The sequence below is a fragment of the Phlebotomus papatasi genome, chromosome 2, assembly GCF_024763615.1.
Source record: "Phlebotomus papatasi isolate M1 chromosome 2, Ppap_2.1, whole genome shotgun sequence".
NCBI lineage: Eukaryota > Metazoa > Arthropoda > Insecta > Diptera > Psychodidae > Phlebotomus > Phlebotomus papatasi.
Window position 1 is genome coordinate 53,413,874 of NC_077223.1, and position 24,127 is coordinate 53,438,000.

Here is a 24,127-nt window from a genome sequence, read left to right on the forward strand (position 1 = left end):
AAAAATATTTTTTCAACGTGTAAAATATTCAGCGTAATTTATCAACATTGCCAGAGGACTTTCACTCAGGGCCTTGTTAAAAAGTTCCAAACTTTGTAAACTGCAGTAAAACGCGTGCCATTGAGCGAAAAAATGTAAAAAAGGACAGTCGTCAATTTTTATTATTGCTCCTGGCATAAAAGTTTCATTATATATGAATATTGTGTCAAAGACGGATGCACTGCACGTGCTTTTCCTTTAAAGAATATAATTCAGTAGGGCTTTAAAATTTCCACCAATACGTTAGCAAGTTTCCTTTTTAATATTTAATCGATGAAATATAAAAGTAGCTATTCTTCTACGGTTTTCTTGATGAAAAAAAACTGAACAGGAACAAACCGTGAAAGCCTTCGATCAAACAAGGTTCTAAATTTTAGTGTTATGTATCACATATCATATCACTACTAAAAAATTTAATGTTTTTTAATATTTTATTTATGACTGGGAAGTATTACTTTTCCACAGCAACACACACACAAAAAAATGACTCTATGTCAGTTGCATGTAAATCGATTTGAATGGAATTTTTGTGTTATGTTGAGCATCAAGCAGTTTTGAATCAACAGTGGAGTACAATGACTTTGCTCCTTTGCATCAATTCTTTTGGCCATGTCGTTGACGCAGTAGGAGGAATGTTTTTGAGAAATATTTCTTGGCACGATGTATCATGGAAACATTTTCCCTCGTAGTACTGAACTCAACCCCATTTATACAGTACTATGCTATGTCATTGGGAAATGTAGAGAAAATGCATAAAATTTTCTTTGAAAGAAAAATTATTGTGTACCAAACATGAATAGAGAAAATTCACTATTCTGCACAAAGGAATGTGCGATTGTAGAAAATTTATTTTGATATTACGTGAATGGCAATAAAATTGATAGTTCTGTGATGATAGTTTTCAAATAATTTTACTTACTAGGGAAATCCTTACAAAATTTCATATTCTCTAATCGAACTTAAACTTTGCAAATTTCCTAAACAATAATAAATAAATATGGGTGGCTGAAGCTAAAAGGTTACGTGGGGCCTTGGAATATATTTATAAAAATATATTATTTCTTTAAGTTATTTTTTTTGTGTAATAGTGCAACGCATCAAGAATATTTTATCAAAGTTTCAAGTCATTTGGAATAAAAATCTATAGGGGAAAGTACTTTCCCTTTGGACGTTCATACCTTCGAATAATGTGAATTTCTTTTACTTTTTCTAAGAGATTTCCACATGATCATCACATTATTATCTATAATTGATAATAAGCTAGCTAATATTTAATAGACATGTTTAAATCTTTTAAGAAAACTTAAAGAAAATTCACATTATTCGAAGGCATGAACGTTTGAAGGGAGAGTATTTTCCCCTACTCATTGACACTCATGTAATCTATAGTTTAAGTCACACATAAGCTAGCTTTATTTTAAGATACAGAACAAAGAATTGAAAGAGATTGCAAGGAATATCAGCTAAAAAGAGATAGCAAAGCGTCCGACCTTTGTGGAATGCTCGAACTCATGAGATAGAGCTGTCCGTAAATTATTTTTCGTATGTTTCTTTGGTGTTTACTGGTCTATTAGCGAATAAGTAATTCATAAATCATAAAGGCGTTTCAAAATCGAAAATTTAAAGTGAAGCCCGTGTTTTAGAATAGTCTGACATTAGTTACTGGCTTATAAACAAATAAAACTACTAGCGATTAAATTGATTGATAGATTATAAAAGCATTTCAAAATCAAAAATTAGTAAAGAAATGATCATTCTAGATCTAGAATGTTCTGGCATGAGATACAAGGATACGAACTAACAAAAAATGTAAATATGATAAAGATAAGTCATTTACGGATATTTAACTTATTTCAATTTTTTTCTAGAAAATCTAAATTTAACCAAATCATCGGTTGAAAAATAGGCCCTCTAAAGTAGTTAAACTTTCTTTCTCAAAAATTCAAAATAGCGATTTTTTAGGTCGTAGGTATGTTTAGACGAAATGTTCAACTGAACTATTTCCAAAACATATCCAAAAATAAAAGAATAATCGTAAGAGCTGTTTTTGGAAACCAAAAAGGCATGGTTTTGGAGGGGAAGGATAGGGAAAAAGGAAAACGTCTGGACATATTGTTTTTTATTGGGGGTCACAGAAGACCGGAAGTTGATATCTTTTACTGTTTAAGGGGTTATGTGAATCAAAATAGACAAAAAAACAGCATATTTTTCTCTATTTTTTCAACATTTTAAAAAATTATCTATTTCAAGCTTTAGGTATATAATAATACAATATTTAGACTATAATTTCTGAAATTTTATTTAAAAATTTTAAGAATTCAGCCCCTAGGACTTGATTTTCGGAGACTTTTTTGAAAAAAAAAAACATATTTTTTGGTTAACAAGATTTCTCGGAATTGGTTCATCTGAAATTCGAATTCCAAATATTTACTGTTAGCTGGTTAAACTAGTCCTTGAACCAATTATTTTTGAAGAAAATGAAATTTAAATTTTTGTGAGAATTTTATACAAAATAAAACTGCTCTCTCTTGGAGTTCGAACAGTTATAATACCATTTTTGGCATATTTTACACCACGTTTCGTCTTGTAGAATAAGTTGTAAAAAATAAAACATAAAATCCTTCATTCAAGGACTAGTTTAACGAGTTTAACTCATCAACTACCAGGAAATATTTAGTCTTTGGATTTCTTATGAACCGAAATTTTAAGAAAACTTGTCCTCCGAAAAATATGTATTTTTTTTTAAATCTTCACAAGTCAGTTCTCAATGGCGAATCTTTTTAAAATTTGTAAATAAAAATTTAGAAAATATAGTTCAAATGTTTGGACTTTTTAATGCCTTAGATCTTGAATTAAATAATTTTTATTGTACTTAAAAAATTTGGAGAAAATGTTATGTTTTTTAGTCTTCTTGACACGAATAGTAACCTCTTAAGCTCGATGTACACAGGGCGTACACAGGATGCTTGCCGGTGATAAGTTGAAAAAAAATCAATTATATAAAACTGAGTATTATTATATATAAACTTGAGTTCGAGCAATTAAATGTTTAACTTTCTAAGATATTGATAGCCAAAGTCCACAAAATAATGACAAATTTTATTTGGCCAAATGTGTTAATTTAAGAAGACTTTGAAAAACATAATAATTATGTACAACATTCATACACTGAGAAAAAAAGAGGGTGCGATTAACTTTTTTTCCTCATAACTTTAACACTTTTTAGGTGTAAAAATATATCAACATTTTTTAATGTTAATTTTACACCTTTTTAAGGGTAAAATTAACATGAAAAGGGTAACTTTAACCCCCAATAGTTCTAAAAAGGGTAATATTTACACCGATTTCGGATCAATACTGCAGGGTAAAATTAACATTTCCGGAATGTTATTTTAACTTTTTCGGATTTCTCTCAGTGTAGTTCACTTTCCCTGCACAAGAGGCGCTCTTATTTAAAAAAAAAAGAATTATCATAACACAACAATATATTAGATCCTTCATTAAGTTTTTCGCATTTTTTATCAATGAAACATGAAAAATTGCAAGTGAAATACGAAAACTAGTTTATTCAATGTATACTGGCTTTCGCTAGCTATACACATTTTTACCATCTCTTTAGTATTACATGGATAACGTAATTACTCAAACATTTGGCCCTAAATCAAATTTGCAGGCATTCCGTGGAATTCCGTGGAAGCTCACCTGGCTCACATTAAGAATTTAAGTTACAATAAGTCGAAATATTATAGCCTCTTACTGGATTTATTAATTTATTTATGCCTTTCAAGGATCACAAAAGAGTTATAAGAGATTGAGAAGTCTCTTGAAATTCATCTATAAAATATTTTTACTAGAATTTCAGCAAAACTCTTTTATATCCCTACAGGACTTTCTGGACCTCGTGGACGTCCTGGAAAACCTGGTACAAATGGAACCCCTGGAATTCCCGGCATAAATGCGTGGAAAGTCAAAGTTAATGGCTCATTTTCCAGTGAATTGCTCATTCCGCCATCAATTGCAGGTGAGAAAAATCTTCAGGATAATCCACATGAAAATCCTAAAATTTCCTAAACGATACCGCAAAATCACGGCTCAGTAGAGACTGCAAACACGGAGAATCTTGTAGAATGGTATTACACGTGATTTTCCGTCTGATTAGAGTGTTAACTTTCTCTGATGGGGAAAATATGTGGCGAATAGGTGAGGGGGAAGGATTAAACTCTGTGGCTTCCGAGAAGGCTCTCAAAATACGACAAATTTCAACTCTATTGAAATTCACGACAATGGAAGTCCATTGTGGAGAGTTCTATGGAAAAGACGATGATTCTATAGAGGGAGTGTAGTGCTTAAGGAATTTTTAGTACTGGGAAATCGTGGATGTGAAGAAGAACGGGTTAACACTCAAGGGGATTTTCTCCGGAAAAATATTTACCATAACTCATGTGAAATCACCCATTTTTTTTTATTTACAGAGTCGAGAGATTATGCTTTTCTCTTAAATCCCAATTTTTCTAAAGACACTGCAATTGGATTCTTTTAGGGTCAGAAACCATGGAATCTGCTAAGCCGGTGATTGTCCATGAAGGTGACCATTTAAGACTTCGATGTGCAGCCACAGGAACCCCAAAACCACATGTGGAGTGGCGCCGAGAAGATCGTCTGCCAATTTCTGTGGGATCCTGGCAAGGTGAGTTAACTTTTTGAATAGACAATCTCCAAAGAACAAAGAAGAACCTTCGTCAGCTTTATATAAGGAGCATTCTTTTACTGCTAAAGCATTAAATTGCTTGGGGATTTCCAAGAGAGGCTGAGGATAATTTTCTGACTGCATCAGCACTTTATATGTCGCAATATAGAGAGTCATTTAGCCACTTTTATGTTTGATTGCATCTTTTACGTGTGGAGAATTACAATTATCCCCAATGATAGACTGGGCTTTTACCAAAAATTTAATGAAAATCTCTTAGCAAGAACTTCAGGCTTTATGAAGGAATAGCTAAATGTATCCTAAAATACTAATTGAAATCATAATTGAAAAACTCGAAAACCAATTAAATCATAAACGAATTCTCTGTGGATGACTCTTTCAGCATCATCGATGACTGGTCATACGCTGAATATCACAAAAGTCAATAGGGTCCACATGGGTGCCTACCAATGCCTGGCCGACAATGGTGTTCCTCCTGCAGCCAATGCCACATTCTTCATAGAAGTTCACTGTAAGTATCATTGATTTTTTCTCAATTGGCCCATGTCAATTGCACGCGAGAAATTCTCTCTGTTTCTTTAAAATTGAAAATCTTTGGAGAAAAAATGCATAGGGGAAAGTGACCATGCTTGATACTGTAAAATGATGTCCAAGGTTTGTGATTATTTTCTGATTAACACACAAATCGAAGCGATTCTTGCACTATGACAAAAAATGTCTCACTTATTAGGTTCATAATCCAACCTCAAATAGTTCCTGGAAATCTTTAGATTTTCCTCAAGAAGAAAATGGAAATTCAGTAGCGATTTTTATACAAGTTGGGTCCAAGGCCTTCCTGTATAATAATTGATTCGACAATTCGGAGGCCCATTTTCACTGCAAAAAATTCACCGGATACAAAAAATGCACATCAATATTTAGAGGGAACTCTAATCTATCTGCTTAAATCGTTTGTAAGACTGGTTATTAGTTTTAAAATCACTTTTATGTAATTTTTCTAAGTCATGTTTTTATGACATTAGGGCGCTAGCGAAAAGCATTTTTTCACTTTGAGTCCATGAAAATGTCATTCTGCAACCTTAAAATTCAGGCAACAGGGTTGAAGATTATGTCAATTGTCGATAAAATTGGCGGATTGCAATATGTGTAATTATGAAATAATCACATCTAATGATATAGTTGCCACATTAAAATTATCATTCATGGACCCTTCTTAAAATATAGGATGGACACAAGTAGAATTTATGAATTTGTTACCACCCACAAAAACAGTGTCCACCAAGTAAAAATATTTTTACATAAATATTAGTACTGATGACCCCTCTATGTGCCTATGATAGTAGTTTTCGTGAACAGCGACATTAATTAAGAAATACTTATGAAATATCATGTATTGAAATTACAGTTTTGGGCCTATTTTTGATTTTTGCTTCCTGAAACTAGGAAAAAAGAGCTACGATCCTAATGTTTTTAGGAAATGTGAGGCTTAGCACCAGCTATTGAAATATATTGCTATGAGTCATAACTATTGATTAACATAGGAAAAAAATAGTTATTATCAAGCTTGGATCGTATCAAGCATGGTCACTTTCCCCTACTTGTGAGAGTTTCTGTAGCAGCTGTCTCCTTGTGTAATATCCATTTAAAGAGATTTTTCGGGGAAAAAAAACTTTAAACACCTGGGTGTTCTCAGTTACAGCAGAAAGAGTCAATAAAAATTTTACAGAACTTCGTTTGCGTGAGAGAAGTTCAAAAATTAAAAAAAAAACTTTGCTGAAATTGTCTTTTTTAGAATAGATCATTTTCTGCGATAAAAGTTTAAAGTTTTAAAACTTTTCAACTATAAGTGGATAATTTGCATCGACTGTAAAGTCATTATAATGAGAACCAATTGAAAAAGTTATTTTATGGTTTGCGAATTTAATTTTGGGAATTTAATCTAGACGGATTTTTTCCAAAAATTGATTTAAATAACTAATTTATAAATTCACTTAAAACTCAAATTATAATTAATATTGTACCATATGCTCACTTTATTAGCCACTTTTAGCAACAAATGAAATTAATTTGCCTATAAATTTCAATTTTCTATTGTTTGTTCAATATTTGTTCATATTTTTGCATCAATTAAGCTAAATTGAGTAATCTTGCGATTCAGTCAATTTTTCTCTATTAATTTTTTTTTTAAATATTGATCAATTTCCACACATTGGGCATTAGCTATTAAGTACTTTTATAACATATACTTAAGCAGAGAAAAAATTAAAAAGTTTAACTTGTGATTAGAGTTAAAACTACAAATAAAAAAAATGCAAGAATTTTGTAAAAATAAGTGATACATGATAAGTGGCATACTGAAGCGATCGCTTCAGAATGAATTAGAACCAAACATATGGTCATTTGATAACTATTTTTTTTTGACCCCTTATAGCTCGAATCAGGGAGGTCGGAGGGCTTAATTTTTTTTTGATCGACCGGCGGTATCAACGGTTTCTTGGGAATGTAAATTAATATAGTTCACACGGAACATGCGACTATATAATCAAAAAACAAACAAACAAACAAAATCTTTTTTTTTTTTTATTTTAAATAAGATTTTTTTTTAGTGTTGATTGGCTTTGTAGGATGCAAATACAAGGATTTTCTCAATGGTATTATTAATTTTTGTTTATTAATATATTTTTATGCCATATTATATTTTCATATGAAAATATCTAAGTAATAACAGCCCATTTGATATCTCTGTCTTATAAAATATATGTATAAATTAATAAGAAAGAAACACAGTCACTCAAGTAAATCTAATTAAAATAATTTAATGTTGAAAGATGTTCAAAACGTTCTCGTTCAATACGCTGAAATCTCATAAATTGTTCTGTTTTCTGTCGAATAATTTCATACAGTTCCTGTGTCCTTTGTGACTTCTGCAACAAAAATCGCTCAATGCATGGTAAATTAAATGCATCTAAATACTTTCCATTATCCTCAGAAAAAGATGTAACTGTAAGATATAAAAAAAGTTATAAATAATTAAAAAAGGATAATGAAGTTAAAGATTGAAAAACATTACAAAGGGATAATCGTGAAAAATAAATAAATTATACGATTACTTGACAAATTCATTACCGAATGGGACTGATATAGCCAGATTAGAAATGTCAAGACCTTTCCAAAAAATCCAAATTTAATAAAATCAGTTGAAAAATGTTGCCCTCTAAAGTTATTGAAATTTGACCTTCAATTACTCAAAACGTCGATTTTCCCTGCCATAGGTGTGTTTGGACGAAATGTTTGTCTAGACTACCTCTAAAATATATCCGAAAATAAAAAAAAACTCTATAGTGCAGTTTTCGAGATAAACCAAAAACCAAAAATAAATCGAGATAAACCATTTTGGAGGGGATAGAAGCGGTTAGGGGAAAAAGGAAAAGCGACCTTCCGAGATACTGTTCACTTATGGGGGATTATCAAAAACCGAAAGTCAATATCTTTTATCGTTACACCTCTACACTGAGAAAAAAAGAGGGTGCGATTAACTTTTTTTCCTCATAACTTTAACACTCTTTAGGTGTAAAAATGTATAAACATTTTTTAATCTTAATTTTACACCTTTTGAGGGTAAAATTAACATGGAAAAAGGGTAACTTTAACCCCCGATACACCTAAAAAGGGTAATATTTACACCGATTTCGGATCAATACTGCAGGGTAAAATTAAAATTTCCGGAATGTTATTTTAACATTTTTGGATTTCTCTCAGTGTAGCTCGGAACCAAATTTTGGTTCACCTAATTCTAGATTAACCTGCTTTTAAAATAGTTTACCAATCTGATTTTTGTTAATTTGTCTTAATGATGGGTTCAAGAGCTAATTTTAATCCGACCTAGTTTAATATTTCTTTTAATTTTGAACAATTTTTATTTTATGAGTTAAAGTTTTGAAATCAAAAATAAATGCTAAGTGCCTATTACTTTTTTCTTTACAATACTCACGTGATTTTGATGAAAGTCCATAACGTTGTAGAGAAAAGCTGTAGAATTGCATTTTCTGAATCACAGGAAGATTTACCGCCTCAATGGGTGGTTGGGAAACTCCCATGAAATCTCTCGATGAACTTTGTTCGTCCTTGAGATTACAAATTAAGTCAACGAGCTGTGCTATGCTAACTCCCTTGTCCTTTTTCAAAAGGCTGTGTCTTCTCTTAATCCGATAGTATGTTCTTCCTGTATCTGAACATTTTAATCTAATATCAATTTCTTTTTTGTCCACATCAATGTGTTGTAAATCGCAGAATGAGTGAAAAATGTGCTTCCACGATTGTTTCATGGTGGAACGTTTTGGCTTAATAACTAACAGTCCATGCTGGAAGAGGTAGAGGATGACTTTCTCCTTGAGTCCTTCGACATATTCACGTGCCTGGAATTCTCCACGGCAGAGACAGTATCCGATAAGTGGTACATTTGCTTGTAAATTTTCCGTTTCCATTGCCTCAGACGATAAATTATAGCGATCGAGAAAATTATTCAGGGCCTTCAGAGATTTTTCAACCATCTGAAGTCCCACAAAATCGTCATTTGATGAGCAAATATCAAGGAGAGTTGAGAGAGTTTCTTTGTAGTAAAAAAAGTGAATTACAGGCATCGTGTATGCATCCATACCTACAATTTCAACATTTTCTAGGCATTCACTCTGAAAGTTGACAGAAATTAAAAGTACAATTAAGTAAACTTTATAATAATTTTAAATATTTCTATGTAATATTTGCATTGGCCCATTAGGGGAGGTGGGGCTACTTTGAGCTGTGGGGCTACATTGTTATACGATTTTTTCGTATATTGCTAATGGAAACTGGATTTTAACATGATGTAATTTGGATAGACAAATCTAAATAAAATAATTATAAGTTCCAGTTTCATTTAGAAATAGGCGAAAAACACGTATAACAATGTTGCTTCACAACTCAAATAGCCCCACCTCCCCCTAGATCTTATATACAAGAAATAATTAAGATAGAATATTTATATTTTGGATTTTGATCTCTTCAGATTAATAAGTAGATGGCTATTGGGGAAATAAAAAAAAAAAACAAAAACAATAAAACAATTAGAAGAGAGATATTGAATTTTATAATGTAATGTAAACGATCTAAGAAAAACAATTGTTACCCAAAATTCAAATTAGGAAAGGGACTCGAATCTTTCAACGGAAACACATATAAGATCACCTATAATCAGCTATATCACACTAAAATTTATAATCGCTAATAAAAGCGTTAATATCTCGTGATGACATTCTAAGAAATGGCAAAAGCATTTGTATTGGGAAAATTGAGAACTGCCTAACTCTTCATCTTAGCTTAAGTTCGGTCAGTGAAAATCGTCTCGTCCTTAAAGGTGTCGTCTATATATCATAGCAAAAAAAAATGCTTGAAGAAAATCGTCTGCAGTAACACTAACACTGCACTAGACTTTTGATGTTAAAAATATCTATTATCCGATTTCAAAGAGCGCTCTTTCCCTTTTGGATCTTTTTTGTTGGAACTAATTAAAATAGATTGACCAATGATAAGTATAATAAGCACAGATCAGTATTTGTAGTTGAGAATATTTTTAGTAGGGGAGACTGGGGCAAAAGTCACAAATCGAAAAATTCAAAATTCAATATCTTCCAGGATAAAAGAGATAGCGGCTCAAATTTTTTTCTAGATAGCCTCCATAGACCTTCTTCAATGTCGTAAGTTTCTTAGAATTCGAACAAGGAATTTAGAATATAAAAAATATCGAAATTTTTAGCCCTATTTTTCAAATATTTTCCTTGCAGAAGATAACAATTATTACCTACTTATTTTCCAAAATTGATGCACTGGTGAATATTTTCTAAATAATTTGGATTTTTTGAATACGAATCCGTTATCTATTTTAGAATTTCACAAAAGTTATTTTCTCCAGAAATCCTTTTATTAAAAATGGCCACTTGGGGTAAAAAGTAACAGAAGGTATAGAGAAAAAAGTAACAAAAAAGCGAAGCAATTTCTGATGTCTCACGACGAAAAGATACGTCATTATCATGTCTCACCGCTTGTTGTTTGCATTGGTCAAACGATTTGCAGCCTTTTGTGTGTTTTTTTCTAAAATAGCTTGAAAAGCGCTTTTCTCGTTTTCTCACTTTTCTCGCAGAGAAAACGGTGTTTTACAAAGGTGTAGATGAATAAATTTTCTATGAAAATATGTCTTCTAGGTATTTTTCAAATTGACGGAAGCCCGTAATGAAGCGAATCAAAATATGATAATACCCAATGTCTGGTACTATTTGCCCCAGCATTTTTGAGAATGGTCACAAAATTATCTTTTAGAAATTGGCTCGATAAACGTATTTCCTTACAAAATAGAGGAAAATTACTTTCACAAAGTTGTAGAGCGGTAAATCTCCTATAAAACTGCGTTAATTAGAAATTTTTGAAGCGGTCGAGTAGTTTGTAAAAAAAATAAAATATCCGTTTTGTGACTTTTTGCCCCAGTCTCCCCTAAACCTTAAAATCCTTGAGGGCACTCAATGGATCAACTGGTGAAATACTCGCTAAACGGATTGGAGTCCCCTGCAGTTCAACAGGAAATCTTCTGACGATAACTCTTTTAGGACGATTAGGTCACCGGTGACGCAACAAAAAAATATTTACGGCCATCTAAATTTATGGTTTCCTGATAATTTTTTTTTCTGATCCCGAATTTTTGACCCGTATTAAAGGGTTACGGATGTTCGAATTGCATCCAATAGGCTTCATTACACTTGATTTTACTGCCAAGGGACTGGTAACCTCATCCTTGTGCAATTTTTTTTTTATTAAAGTGTATGCGACTGAGATAAGTAAAAGTCCTGTTGCAATTTCGACCAACGAGAGTAATTTGATCGACGCATTTAACTTACAATCAAGCTTTGGATGCATAGGGTGGTAGAAGTAATCCAAGGTTGCACAAAAAGAATCTCAAATTCAAAAGCTTATCTGAGGGGGTCTTATCACTAGTCACTCTTTTCTCTTAATTAATTTCCCTAATTAGTAATTAGTTTATTTTAGTTTTTGCTAGCAAAAGCACGTATATCCATTTCTTTATTAAAATATCCTGTTCTTGCCGTGAACGACTCATATACGGGATTACTTCTATAGAGCTTTTAGTACAAAATTTATCCCAGTACGAGTTCTATTTCTTCTATAAACCATTTAATACCCGATAAGAAGATTTCTGTTTAGTTACAATTGCCTTACCATGAAAGTGTCAAATTCCTGTTGCACTTCCGGACGTCTTAGTGGATTGAGTAAAGAGTGTTTCACATAAATGTTGAGATTGTCTTCGAGAATCCAATTGAAAAAAACTTGGGCTATATCCAGGGCATCTTCACATTCCCAAAGAAGTTGACATAGGCTCTTATGTAAATCCAATAATCGTTCGAAGAAGTAAAAGATCTTCCTTTCATGCCCACAAAGATTGCGGTAGCGAGTTAAATCAACTGAAGAGTAATGATGAGGATTGAGTGCAAGAGTAAAGTGTGGTTTGTACACATTTACAAGTGTTTCGAGCATCTTCACGTATTTCTCTTCTCGTATTGTAAGATCATGGATTTTATAGAAAATTCGACTGTGAATGGGTAATCAAACTTGAGTGATTGAAATTTAATTATTTGTGTATTACAAGGAAAATATCTACCATGTATCATTGAAGTCAAAGACACTCTGAATACTGGAAATAGAAGCCACGCCACTGTCTCGATTGGAGCGCGTATCATTTTTTACGTGCTTTCGAAACATTTTCTTTTTAGACACTAACACTGATTTTGCATATTTCTTTTGAATAGAATGAATTGTTTTTCTTTTATTTTCTATTTCCTTCACCATCAAATAATTGATTTAGTTTTTCGATCAATATATTGCACAAAACTCTTGACATTTTTGCTTTAATAAACAGAGGAAATAGAGGATTCTACCACCCACATACCACCACTGAACATTTTCTACTGCTCTGTCAATGTGATATGAACACCTTATCGCTGCTTTTCCCTGACTTTGAAGCTACAATTTCATGTTAGTGTGATAAAAATGTGTACGAGATATCTGATAGTGACACCGTTATACAAAATATTTCCTTAATTTAATTTTTACCAATAAATTTAAGAATTCCTTGAGATTGAAATATGAGGAAGATTTTAAATATGAATACATATTTTTAGGGATTAAATTCTACGTGGTGAAAAATGTAGATTCATCAGATATAATGTCAAAGTATTGGTTTTAGCAATAAATCATTAAATTTCTAATCGCTGATTTTGGTTGCAAAATTGAGGGCTATTAAAATTCCAGTATAATTTATCATGTTTCAGAATACACCGACAGATTTACATATACATATGCAAAGTCTGAACAACAAGGAATTTTATCATAATCGCTATCTTGAATAAATATCAGCTGTGTAAGTTTACTTAGCTTTTGGCGTTTGCGATTCTGACTCTAACCACTCAGTAGGACATTTAAAATCAAGTTTATCTACATTTAAAAATTAAAGAACAAAGTTTTTTTTTAAATTCATATTTGAAAAGAAAATCAAAATGCTAAACTAGAAAAACGAGCATTTTTGAAAATAATCTTTTTATAGTAAGGACATTCTAAAAAATAAGAAAAACGTTAAGGGATAAAAAATCGACAAAATTTTACGACTTTACGATTAATATCTATTCCCAAAATATTTTCTATTTTGTTAAAAAGTCGACGAATGATTTTTAATTTTTTTGCTAAAACGGCGAATAAGGAGAAATTTCACACTGCACACAGAAAAGAAAATTTCGTACAGTTGTTCGTGAATATTTGTAAATTTCTATTGGGGACTTACGAAATACTCGTAAATCGTAAATATAACTCACTAAAAACTTCATTAAAGTTTATAGGTACTTTTCTTTTTAGAAACATTGATGATCACTTGACGAGCATTTTTTGCATTCTTACAAACATTTGTTCGTAAAAAAAGTGTTCCTAAAATTTTGTCATATGTTCGTAAAGTTTTGTCAGATAAACAAAAATGTAAGAACAAGTGTTTGAAAAGGAATAAAAAATGTTCGTCAAATGATCATGTTACCAAAAAGTACAAACTTTTACGAACTTTTTAATGGGTTATACGATTAATGTGCATTTCGTAAATTCTCAGTAGGAATTCACAAACATTTGAGAACAATTTTACGAAATATTTTCTTTTTGTGTATTGTAAATGTATAATATAATGTAAATGTTAGAGTTGCCATCAAAGAGGTCACATTAAATGAAAATGTTAAGTACAGAGAAATTTGTTGCAGAAAGTGCAGTGTATAATAGCATGGAAATTGTGTAGTAATGGCTATGACAACTCACTGCATCTTTTCTTTCCCACTTTTCAGTTGCTCCACTGATTCGTGTCAGGAACCAAGTGGTTTATGCTTCAAATGGCTCCCATGCGATCCTGGAGTGTGAGGTAGGTTACTTTTAATGCGGCAGAGAACTTATAACTATGAGAAAAATCCAAGAAATTTAGGACAATATTCAATCATTGATTCAAGTGGTGCATCCTTGCGAGGTGAAAAATTCCACATTGCAGAATTTTCCTCACAAAAACAAAATCCTGGGATGATCACCAGGTGCTTCTCTGACAGAGAAATCATCCTTCATCACTTGGCATTGAAGAACCATGAATCTTGGTGGATTTTTTTTATGACATCCACAAGTGCCACTTTCACCTATTTTGCTAAATATGATAAATGATGCGTACTTTATTGCAATTTCCAAGCTCAAAGGCTCCACACGCAGGGACTTTGCTCTAGGAAATGGTGTGAGACAAAGAGTTTGAAACAGGTGGACCTGTTCTTCCAATTTAGAGTTGATTCACAGGTGTTTTCCTGGGAAAATTGCTCTTTCGCTTTGCACAAATTGCACCCCTTTTATTCACTTCTAAAGGACCTGGGGCTGAGAGAAAATTGCAATCTCAGGAATTTTCTAATGATACCATTTATTTTCCACTGTAACATTCCTTTTGACACTTCACGACAATTGAAAAGCTTTATGTGGAAATGGAGAAAAATACAAAGGGTACACCACAAACTCATTGAGAAGATAATTCATTTATTAGATTAAGCGGGCAAGCATATTGCTGTTTTCTGGAGAACACAGCTTTTGAGAGTATTTGAAAAAACAATCTATCAGTTTGAATTTGAAGAAAGAATTTCAATACAGGGATTATGTAATCGATTCAGATAAACAAGTAATCTCTAAGAAATTCATAGAATTCACTTGTTTATCAAAAAAAGTGCAAAAAATAACAGAGAAGTTGGAAAAATAGATTGTAATCAACTTTTATTTTGTAGATTGAAGCTTTTCCAGAAGCTATTAAGTATTGGGAAAAGTTTCCTGAAGGAAAACTCCTAGAACATGGAAGACGTTACAGAATAGAATCACATATCGATGGGTAAGAAAATCTCTTCAAATATTAAATATTAAAAAAAAAGACTCTTTAAAGAAAAATTGTACCTGCTAGAACTCGAAGAGAAAAGGAAGTATATATAATTTCGCTTTGTTTCAACCTCTCGTAAAACCGTACGAAATATCGTCTTCCGGTCTCGATGGTTCACCTCCCCGCCAAAAAAAAAAAATATCTCGAGATTTTTTTTCTTACAGAAACCAAGCTTTTAATTGTTTTATGGAAAACGGCTCCAGCGATTTCTTTTATTTTCAGACATGTTTTGCATGAAGTTTTTGCGAAAATATCGTCCAGAGATACTTTTTATCGAAAAAAAATTGATTTCGAATTTATAAAGGCCAAATGTCAAATATTATAAATCGTTCCAGATGGCTTTTTCTTCAACCGATTAGGTTAAATTTGTATTTTTTGAAAAGATATTAATAATTCGAATTCAAGCAGTAGTGGATCGATAAATGAACTGTACGCACGATTTATGTTATTCGAATTTTAATTAATTTGTGGTTATATACTTTTTCGATCTTGGGTAAGATGGGGTAATTCGAAATCATGTCTATTTTGGAATTTTGAAATTTTTTCATTGTTACAGGATGGTCAAAGAGAAAAATAGAAAACCATGAAGAAGTACACGACTTTACATTCTAGAATACTCCTACGTTGTTTCTTTCCTTTTCCCATCTAAAAGTGTTACGAAATCTAAAAGTTCCAAATTCACCATGATTCCAAATTAACCCATCTTACCCTAGAGACTAAACGGTAAGAGTTATCGAATACTGGTTTTCGAGGACGCCCCTATAAGACAATATTGTCTAAGGAAGTCTTTCCTCCTTTTTCTCCAGACCCGTCTATCCCACACTACGTGCATTTCGTCCATACAAACATAACCATAAAAAATTTCCAAGTCAAAATTTCTCAATGTAAATTACTTAAATTTTAATGCTAAATCATTAAAAAACTGCCACTTTCCTACAAATTTCCAATTCTGGGATGGTTTTCTGATAATGTTTATATCAATTCAAATCTGTTATGAACCCAGACTCAGAAACTGAACGGAAAGATAATAGAGAGTTCTATTTCTTGAGTTCGAGTATTTTGCTGGATGGCTTTGCCATCTGTTTTTTACTTTTAATAATTTTCTAAATGTCTTTAAAAAATATTATCTAGCAAGTTTTTGGATAAATTTGGTATCTACCACAATCACGCAAAGTTATACCAATAATAAGTTGTTTTTAAATTCTGAACGTTAATTTTCTTTTAAATTACGTCTAACTACGACTTAGAATTCTCTCACATTTAAAAATAGAAACTACACAGAAAAAAATATTTCGTTAAATTGTTCGTAAATATTTGTGAATTTCTACTCGAAAACTTACGAAATATTTTTAAATCGTATAAAAATGTTCGTACAATTTTATACTTTTTCACAAACATTGTTAGTAACACGATCACTTGACGAATATTTGTTGCTCTTTTACAAACATGTGACAGTAAATGTGCGTTAGCACATAGAAAAATGTTCGTAAAATTTTGTCATTTGTTCGGAAAATTTTGTTAGACACACAAAAATGTAAGAACAAATCTTTGTAAAAGACTAAAGAAATGCTCGTTAAGTGATAATGTTACGATCAATGTTTGTGAAAAAACTCACACACTTTTACAAACTTTTTAATGGGTTATACGATTAACGAACATTTTGTAAGTCCCCAAGAGGAATTCAGAAACATTAACGAACAATTTGACAAAATATTTTTTTCTGTGTAGAAACTCTATTGTTTCCGAAGATGCTATAAAAAAGGTCTTTTTTTTAATTTCTAGGATTCCAATTGTGGAAATCCACTTTAATTTACTTTTATCAAATAAAACTTAAATATAATCGCGGAATAATCCTTAATAAGTCGGTTTTATCTGATAAAACTTTAATGCAATTTCTTAGAAAAGTGGTAAAACTTCTGTCTTTAATATTTTATTCTTTTCTAAATAAATTTAGCTACAAATCCACTATGAGACTCAACATGACCGTAATGCATTCTCAAGATTATGGAGAATATCACTGCATCAGCAAGAATGAAATGGGAATTACAAGAGCTGTTTTTCATGTTCAAGGTAAGAGTTTATGGGAACATTTGCACAGGTTATTTGAGATATGGAATATAATTTCTCGATTTCAGATCGCAATCCTTATATTATCCGTCCTCTGCCTGAGCATACAGAAGTGGCCGTGTTTGGAACGATGCCTCCCAAAAAGGAATCTCTGGATGACCTATGTCCACCACCACCTCCCCCCTGCCCAGATTGTCCTGACCCCAAGTAAGTCTGTCAATTTTTTCCACAATAGAAAAAAATGGAATATTTTTATCAGTTACTTGTTCTCAATTTCTAGAATTTAAGTATTTCATTGAGTAGGGGAGACTGGGGCAAAAAGTCACAAATCGAAAAATTCAATATCTTCTAAGGTAAAAAAGATAGCGGCTCAAATTTTTTCTATAGATAGCCTCCATAGACCTTCTTCAATGTCGTAAGTTTCTTAGAATTCGAACAAGGAATTTAGAAAATAAAAAATATCGAAATTTTTAGCCCTATTTTAGAAATATTTGCCTTGCAGAAGATAACAATTATTACCTACTTATTTTCCAAAATTGATGCACTGGTGAATATTTTCTAAATAATTTGGATTTTTTGTATACGAATCCGCTATCTATTTTAGAATTTCACAAAAGTTCTTTTCTCCAGAAATCCTTTTATTAAAAATGGCCACTTGGGGTAAAAAGTAACAAAAGGTATAGAGAAAAAAGTAACAAAAAAGCGAAGCAATTTCTGATGTCTCACGACGAAAATAAACGTCATTATCATGTCTCGCCGCTTGTTGTTTGTATTGGTCAAACTATTTGCAGTCTTTTGTGTGTTTTTTCTAAAATAGCTTGAAAAGCGCTTTTCTCGTTTTCTCACATTTCTCGCAGAGAAAACGGTGTTTTACAAAGCTGTAGTGGGAAATGGGGCACCTTTGAATTGGGGCAGCTTTGAAATTGAGCTTTTTTCTCCTATTTTTAAATGAAACTGGACCTTATTATGATAATTTAGCTCAACAAACCAATTGCGAAGCTAAATTTAGTCATGATAAGGCTCAATTCCATTTAAAAATAGGAGAAAAAAGCCTAATTTCAAAGGTGACCCACTTCCCCCTAAATGAATAAATTTTCTATGAAAATATGTCCTCTAGGTATTTTTTCAAATTTACAAAAGCCCGTAATGAAGCGAATCAAAATATGATAATACCCAATGTCTGGTATACTATTTGCCCCAGCATTTTTGAGAATAGTCACAAAATTATCTTTTAGAAATTGGCTCGATAAAAGTTATTTCCTTACAAAATAGAGGAAAATTACTTTTACAAAGTTGTTGAGCGGTAAATTTCCTATAAAACTGTGCTAATTAGAAATTTTTGAAGCGCTCGAGTAGCTTGTAAAAAAATAAAATATCCGTTTTGTGACTTTTTGCCGCAGTCTCCCCTAATATAATTTCATAATAACTGAGAATGCAATGTAGTAAGACGATAATTGTCTAAAAAGATGAATAATAGAAGAATATTCTCAAAACTTAATCTTTTACAGAGATTTCAAGTGTAAAGATACGATTGTGTCGCTATTTGATTTGATTGGTGGACATCTGAGCATCACAGCCACTGGGAATAGAAGTTATCCAGGATTGCCAAACAGAACAATGGGTGAGAACTTTTGAATGCATGTGACTCTGAATTAATATATGTTACTCTACTCTCTTAAAATCTTTTGATTATATCTTTTATTTAAATTTAGCATTACTGCTATATCAGACAGATATAATAACTTCAAGGATTATATTTAGTTGAATTAGAAGTGCATAACACCAAACATCACCAAACCACTTAAAACATTTTAATGCAAAACCACTTTTCAAAGTGAAAATAAATTCTATTAAATGCACAGAAAATACAATAATGATAATTGAGTAGAGAAACGAAATACTGTAGAATTGAATTACACCAGTATAAATTCAAAATCTCTCAAAGTATTGCAAATAAATTAAACAATTACAAACAAAAGCCACGATGTTGAGTTACAGATCAAACAACTTAAGGGGAAATGGGACATCTTTGAATTGGGGCACATTCAAAATTGGAATTTTTGGTTCTATTTTTAAATGAAACTAAACTTTAACATAATAGTTTCACAATTTGTTTTATAGATCTAAATTATATCACAGTAAGATCCAATTCCATTTAAAAGTAGGAGAAAAATTTTCAAAAGTCCCACAATTCAAAGGTGCCCCATTTCCCACTATGAATATATTTATTGGACCCAACGATTACTGACAATGTTTATTATTTTACCAGCAATTTGCTTTTGTGAACATAATTACAACCGCTTCTGTTGCTATTTATCGTAATAGCCCCGATTGTAGCAATTCGTACTATATATAAATAATTTTCTTCAAATCCCGCTTAATAACAGAGACACTAAAATTATAATAAAATACTGAACATTCCCTTTTAGCTGAATAGAGAAAACCTTCACGATTTCCCGCATTTATACAATTCTCTCTTCATATTTGAAGAATTTACCTTTGAGTTTACAAGTTAGGTTGAAACTTACAAGTGCACTTATAAAGCTTATCATAAGCATTTTCAGACCAAATAAGAAAAAGGATAACAAAAGGCGGTTAAGCTTTGTGTAATTCTCAAGTTCAAGCATTTTGTAGCTTTTCCAGTAGGGTAAATTAACCCTCTAACGGGTAAGACCGCCTCCAGGCGGTCTTCACAAAAATCACATTTACAGCGACAATAAAGGTTTTATTTATTTAAAAGTGCTATAGTGTCCTCGGTAATAGTCTTACAAACATCTCTTGAAAGTTTGAACTCATTTTGACTCTTCGTTTTGTTGGTATTCCCAGTTTTGTGTGACAAGTCAGAGAAAAAGCAACAAAAAATATTTGTGCAAAACAACTCATTTCCAATTTCCATAAAAATACCGATTTAAAGTTATCTGACTAAAATAAATTTATTTTTTACTGAAAGATATGTCATTCTACTTTGTATATTTTATTTAAAAAAAAAATTGAAAAAACTAAGAATGTGAATTTTAGAAGCAAAAAGAGTTTCACAAAAAATTTATATTTTCTCACCTATCGCCTAAACAAAAAGAGATAATGAAGAATGGATGGTTTTTTCGACTTTATTGGATCATAATTATTCTAGAAAACATTGTTTTAGAACTTTTTTTTCGCATATTAAAGAAAACACCGTTGGAGGGTTAAGCTAATTCAAAACCTGCTCCAAATTGAAATTTTTCGCTACTCCAAATGGAAACGTCAATGTTTTCATGATAAATACAGTACTAAATTATTATAAAGCGTGTCCCAAATTTAAAGTCCAAGAAGACAAATGACTCTCATTAAAAAACTATAGTAGATATAAAAATACTATTTCATTGTGATTCAAATCCACTTTATGGTTTTTTTATTCAAGCGGTTTCTCCGCGAAATCTCGCACCATCTTCATTACTCCCTACTCTTTGGCTCTGGCCAAGGTCGTCCCACGATCTCTGACGACTTTCTTCCACTTTCGTGCGAAGTCCTGCAAATCTTTGGCTGGATTAGCCTTCTTCTTCAAGTCTCCTTTCAAAATTCCCCAGTATTTCTCAATGGGACGGACTTCTGGAGTGCAGGGCGGGTTGACCTTCTTATCTACATATTTGACATTGTTGTTGGAAAACCATTCCAGGGTGGCTTTCGCGTAATGACATGATGCCAAATCAGGCCAAAATAGAGGAGGGATGTCGTGGCTTTGATACAGTGACAAAAGTCGTTTTTGGAGGCACTCTTTAATGTAGATATCCACATTCATCGTCCCTGTCACGAAAAATTCTTCGCTGCGACGTCCACAAGAGCAGATTGCCATCCAAACCACATATTTCTTCGGGAACTTGTCGTACTCTTTGAACTTGAACTTGCTGGCTACACCCGTACGAGTCTTCGCCGTGTAAAACTGTTGGCCGGGCAACTGAGTAAATTCACCTTTTACGACATTTTCGTCGAACGTCGTCAAAACTCGATCACTCAGATTTCTCGACCTCGTTTTGGCACTTTGCCTCTGCTTGTCCGTGAGATGGGGAGCAGCTTGAGCTTTGTAGTACGTTATCAATCCGTTATTCTCTCTGATTCTCTGCACTAAGCTCTTGGAGATATCCGGCTTTTTGCCCACATCTCTGACTGAAAGGCAAGGTTGCTTCTGGAAAAGCGCCAACACTCTCTTCTCCATCCTCTTGTCTACAGCTCCAGGTTTTCTGCCACATCCTGGCTATCGAACAACAGTCCTGAGTTCCTTGAAGCGTAATATAACCCTTCGCACCGTGGATGGACACTTTCCGGTGATCCTTCCGATTTTAGCATAGCTCGCTTTTGGATTCTTTAGGTACGTGTCCACGATCATTTTGCGCAGGTTCTCCATTTTTATCACTTTTTTCAGCCAAAACACAACCTTTTTCAATATATTTTTCAGAAATGAAAAGCTGACGAAATTCTCTTGAAACTTTAAAAAAAAAATTAAAACAAAACTCAATTCCTATTGTGACTAACTTCATGTCGAAAACTTGGATTTAAATCCAGGACACGCTTTATTTATATATTTTCTATACCTCAGTTTCATTATTTAGTTTAATTTTGCTCCAAATAAAGCGAAAATCCATTCATATTCACAAAATTTTAATTTGTTAATTTCTCAGAAAAATTAAAAGTGTACCTTTTCACTGTCGAATTTTTCATCGATCGATCATGTTTACCAATTAGAAACTTTGGAGACTGTTTGTCTCCAGTTAGAAACTTTCCCTTGTCTCCATTTGGATTAATTTGTTTCCAATAGAAGCCTTTTACACTTGCGTATTTTTTTTGTATTTAAGAAGTTTTCAAATTATATCTAAAGCATTTTCACTAAACAATAACATTCTAGAAGAGTAAAGGAGCAAATTTATGTAATTCTCTTCAGAAAAAATATGAACGTAATGTGTTGAATCTTCTGTCAAAGTTAAAGCGTCTGGAAATGGTTTTGAATTAGGACATTTACTCTACAGCAGGTCAAAGTAGAAAATTTAAAAATATCGAAAAATTCAAGGGAAAATCCATGTGTATCATATTCCTTTGTCAGTGGAGTTCAATCAATAATAATAATAATGAGAGTACAAACACATACAAAAAAGTTAAAAATGCTTGCATATTGAATACCGTAAATTAATAATGTGACAATGTTTCAATGAAAAATATAAGCACATTGATTCCTGTGGTACAAACATTATCACTATCCGATTATTTCTCTTCTGGACTGTTTCAGAAAAAAAGTGCTCAAAAATCCAATTAAAAGTACCACGCTATCCTGCACCAATATTAATTCCCCAAACCAAAATTCTGTTCAATTTAGTCTCGAATGTTGTGGATAGAGCAACACAAACTTCTAGTATCTTCTGGCTTTAAAATTGCAGTTGACAAGATGAACATTTTTTTTTGCAGACTGTGTCTTGTATGCTGTGGGAAAGCCTGTGTACCACAAATTTACTGAGCAAAATTATGGGGCATGGCTTAAGGATCCTACACCCAAAAATGACATTGTTGGAGAGAAGATTTGGGCTACAAAGGAAAATGATAGTTTCAGACTCTATGAGTATGCCAATAAAGCCGTCTATAGGAATAATATTGCGACTAAAAGTTACCGGTTGGAAAGGCCATTTCAGGTGAGACTGAGAAGCAGTAGCGTACTTAAAGGGGTGCGGGAGGGGCGGCCCGCCCAGGCGCGATTCTCCAGGCAGGGGCACCGATGTTCCTTTTTTTTAGACAACTGAACCCTTACATTTTATTTTTTTCACGTTGAAGTAAAAAAATATTTTAATAAAATAGACTCTTGAGTTTCTGGAGAGCCCCTCTAGTTCCTACAATGCCTTTTGTTCTTATAATCTACCAAAATTTTACGTTAACACTTTTAATTTCTCAGAGACTTTCTGGAGTGCCCCTCCAGTTCTTAAAATTTATTTTGTCCTTTTAAGTCTTCAAAGTTTCGCGTTGAAATAAAAAAGAACTTTTAATTTTCTCAAAAACTTTCTGGGGAGTCCTCTGAATCTTAAATTGTATTTTGGATAATCTACCAAAATTTCACGTTTGAAATAATTAAAAAAAAAATATGCATGCCTTTTTCGTGTTGAAGTAATGACAAAGCTTTATTAATTCCCTCAGACACTTTCTGGGGCGCCCAATTGTTCTAAAGACTTTTTTGGCGCCCTTAACTCTTTCCGGACCACAGCATATGCTGCAAGCCAATTTCACAATTTTTAATCAAAAATATCTAAGCTCAAGAATTAATTGAGGTCCTACAAAAAATATCTTACATTTAGACATCCTTATAGTTTGTAATCATCCACAAAAATAGGATTTTTATCAGTTATGAATAATTAAAAAAAATTGTTTTTCATAGAAAATGCATATGCTTCTTTGGGTACTACAGTCCCAAAAGAGACGAAAGAGTTAAAGCTCTCAAAATGCATTTTGCCCTTATAATTTTTCCAAGATTTCAAGTTGAAGTAAAACTTGGAGTTTAAAAGCTGGAGCACTTTAAATTCCTTCACGTGCTCTCTGGGGGCGCCTTATTTCTTGCAGAACTTTCTTGACGTCCCCCTTGCTCCTAAAATGCATTTTGTCCTTATATTTTTTCAAGATTTAGCGTTGAAATAAAAAAAAAAACTTTAAATAGGGGAGACTGGGGCAAAAAGTCACAAATCGAAAAATTCAAAATTCAATATCTTCCAAGGTAAAAAAGATAGATTCAATGTCGTAAGTTTCTTAGAATTCGAACAAGGAATTTAGAAAATAAAAAATATCGA

General features: G+C 32.3%; 2 protein-coding genes across 6 annotated transcripts in view; one reads left to right on the forward strand and one right to left on the reverse strand.

Annotated features, from left to right (window-relative positions):
- LOC129801655 (uncharacterized) overlaps nt 1-24,127 on the forward strand; it is a 71,143-nt gene that overhangs the window by 43,343 nt on the left and 3,673 nt on the right. For all 3 annotated transcript variants that reach the window (XM_055846910.1, XM_055846911.1, XM_055846909.1), the window contains exons 6-14: nt 3,926-4,060; nt 4,580-4,726; nt 5,130-5,258; nt 14,161-14,234; nt 15,121-15,221; nt 17,221-17,336; nt 17,402-17,540; nt 18,842-18,954; nt 22,767-22,987. In XM_055846910.1, the coding sequence (XP_055702885.1) occupies nt 3,926-4,060; nt 4,580-4,726; nt 5,130-5,258; nt 14,161-14,234; nt 15,121-15,221; nt 17,221-17,336; nt 17,402-17,540; nt 18,842-18,954; nt 22,767-22,987 (1,175 nt within the window). The remainder of the gene's footprint in view (nt 1-3,925; nt 4,061-4,579; nt 4,727-5,129; nt 5,259-14,160; nt 14,235-15,120; nt 15,222-17,220; nt 17,337-17,401; nt 17,541-18,841; nt 18,955-22,766; nt 22,988-24,127) is intronic.
- Nucleotides 7,304-24,127, reverse strand: part of LOC129801656 (uncharacterized) — a 76,926-nt gene continuing 60,102 nt past the window's right edge. Inside the window, exons 1-4 of one of the 3 annotated variants that reach the window (XM_055846912.1) lie at nt 12,447-12,923; nt 12,008-12,377; nt 8,739-9,435; nt 7,304-7,748 (exon numbers count right to left, since the gene is read on the reverse strand). In XM_055846912.1, the coding sequence (XP_055702887.1) occupies nt 7,549-7,748; nt 8,739-9,435; nt 12,008-12,377; nt 12,447-12,634 (1,455 nt within the window). In that variant the 5' untranslated portion in view covers nt 12,635-12,923 and the 3' untranslated portion in view covers nt 7,304-7,548. Of the gene's footprint in view, nt 7,749-8,738; nt 9,436-12,007; nt 12,417-12,446; nt 12,924-24,127 lie in introns of those variants that run through there. The other 2 variants (XM_055846913.1, XR_008751714.1) reach the window with 2 other exon arrangements.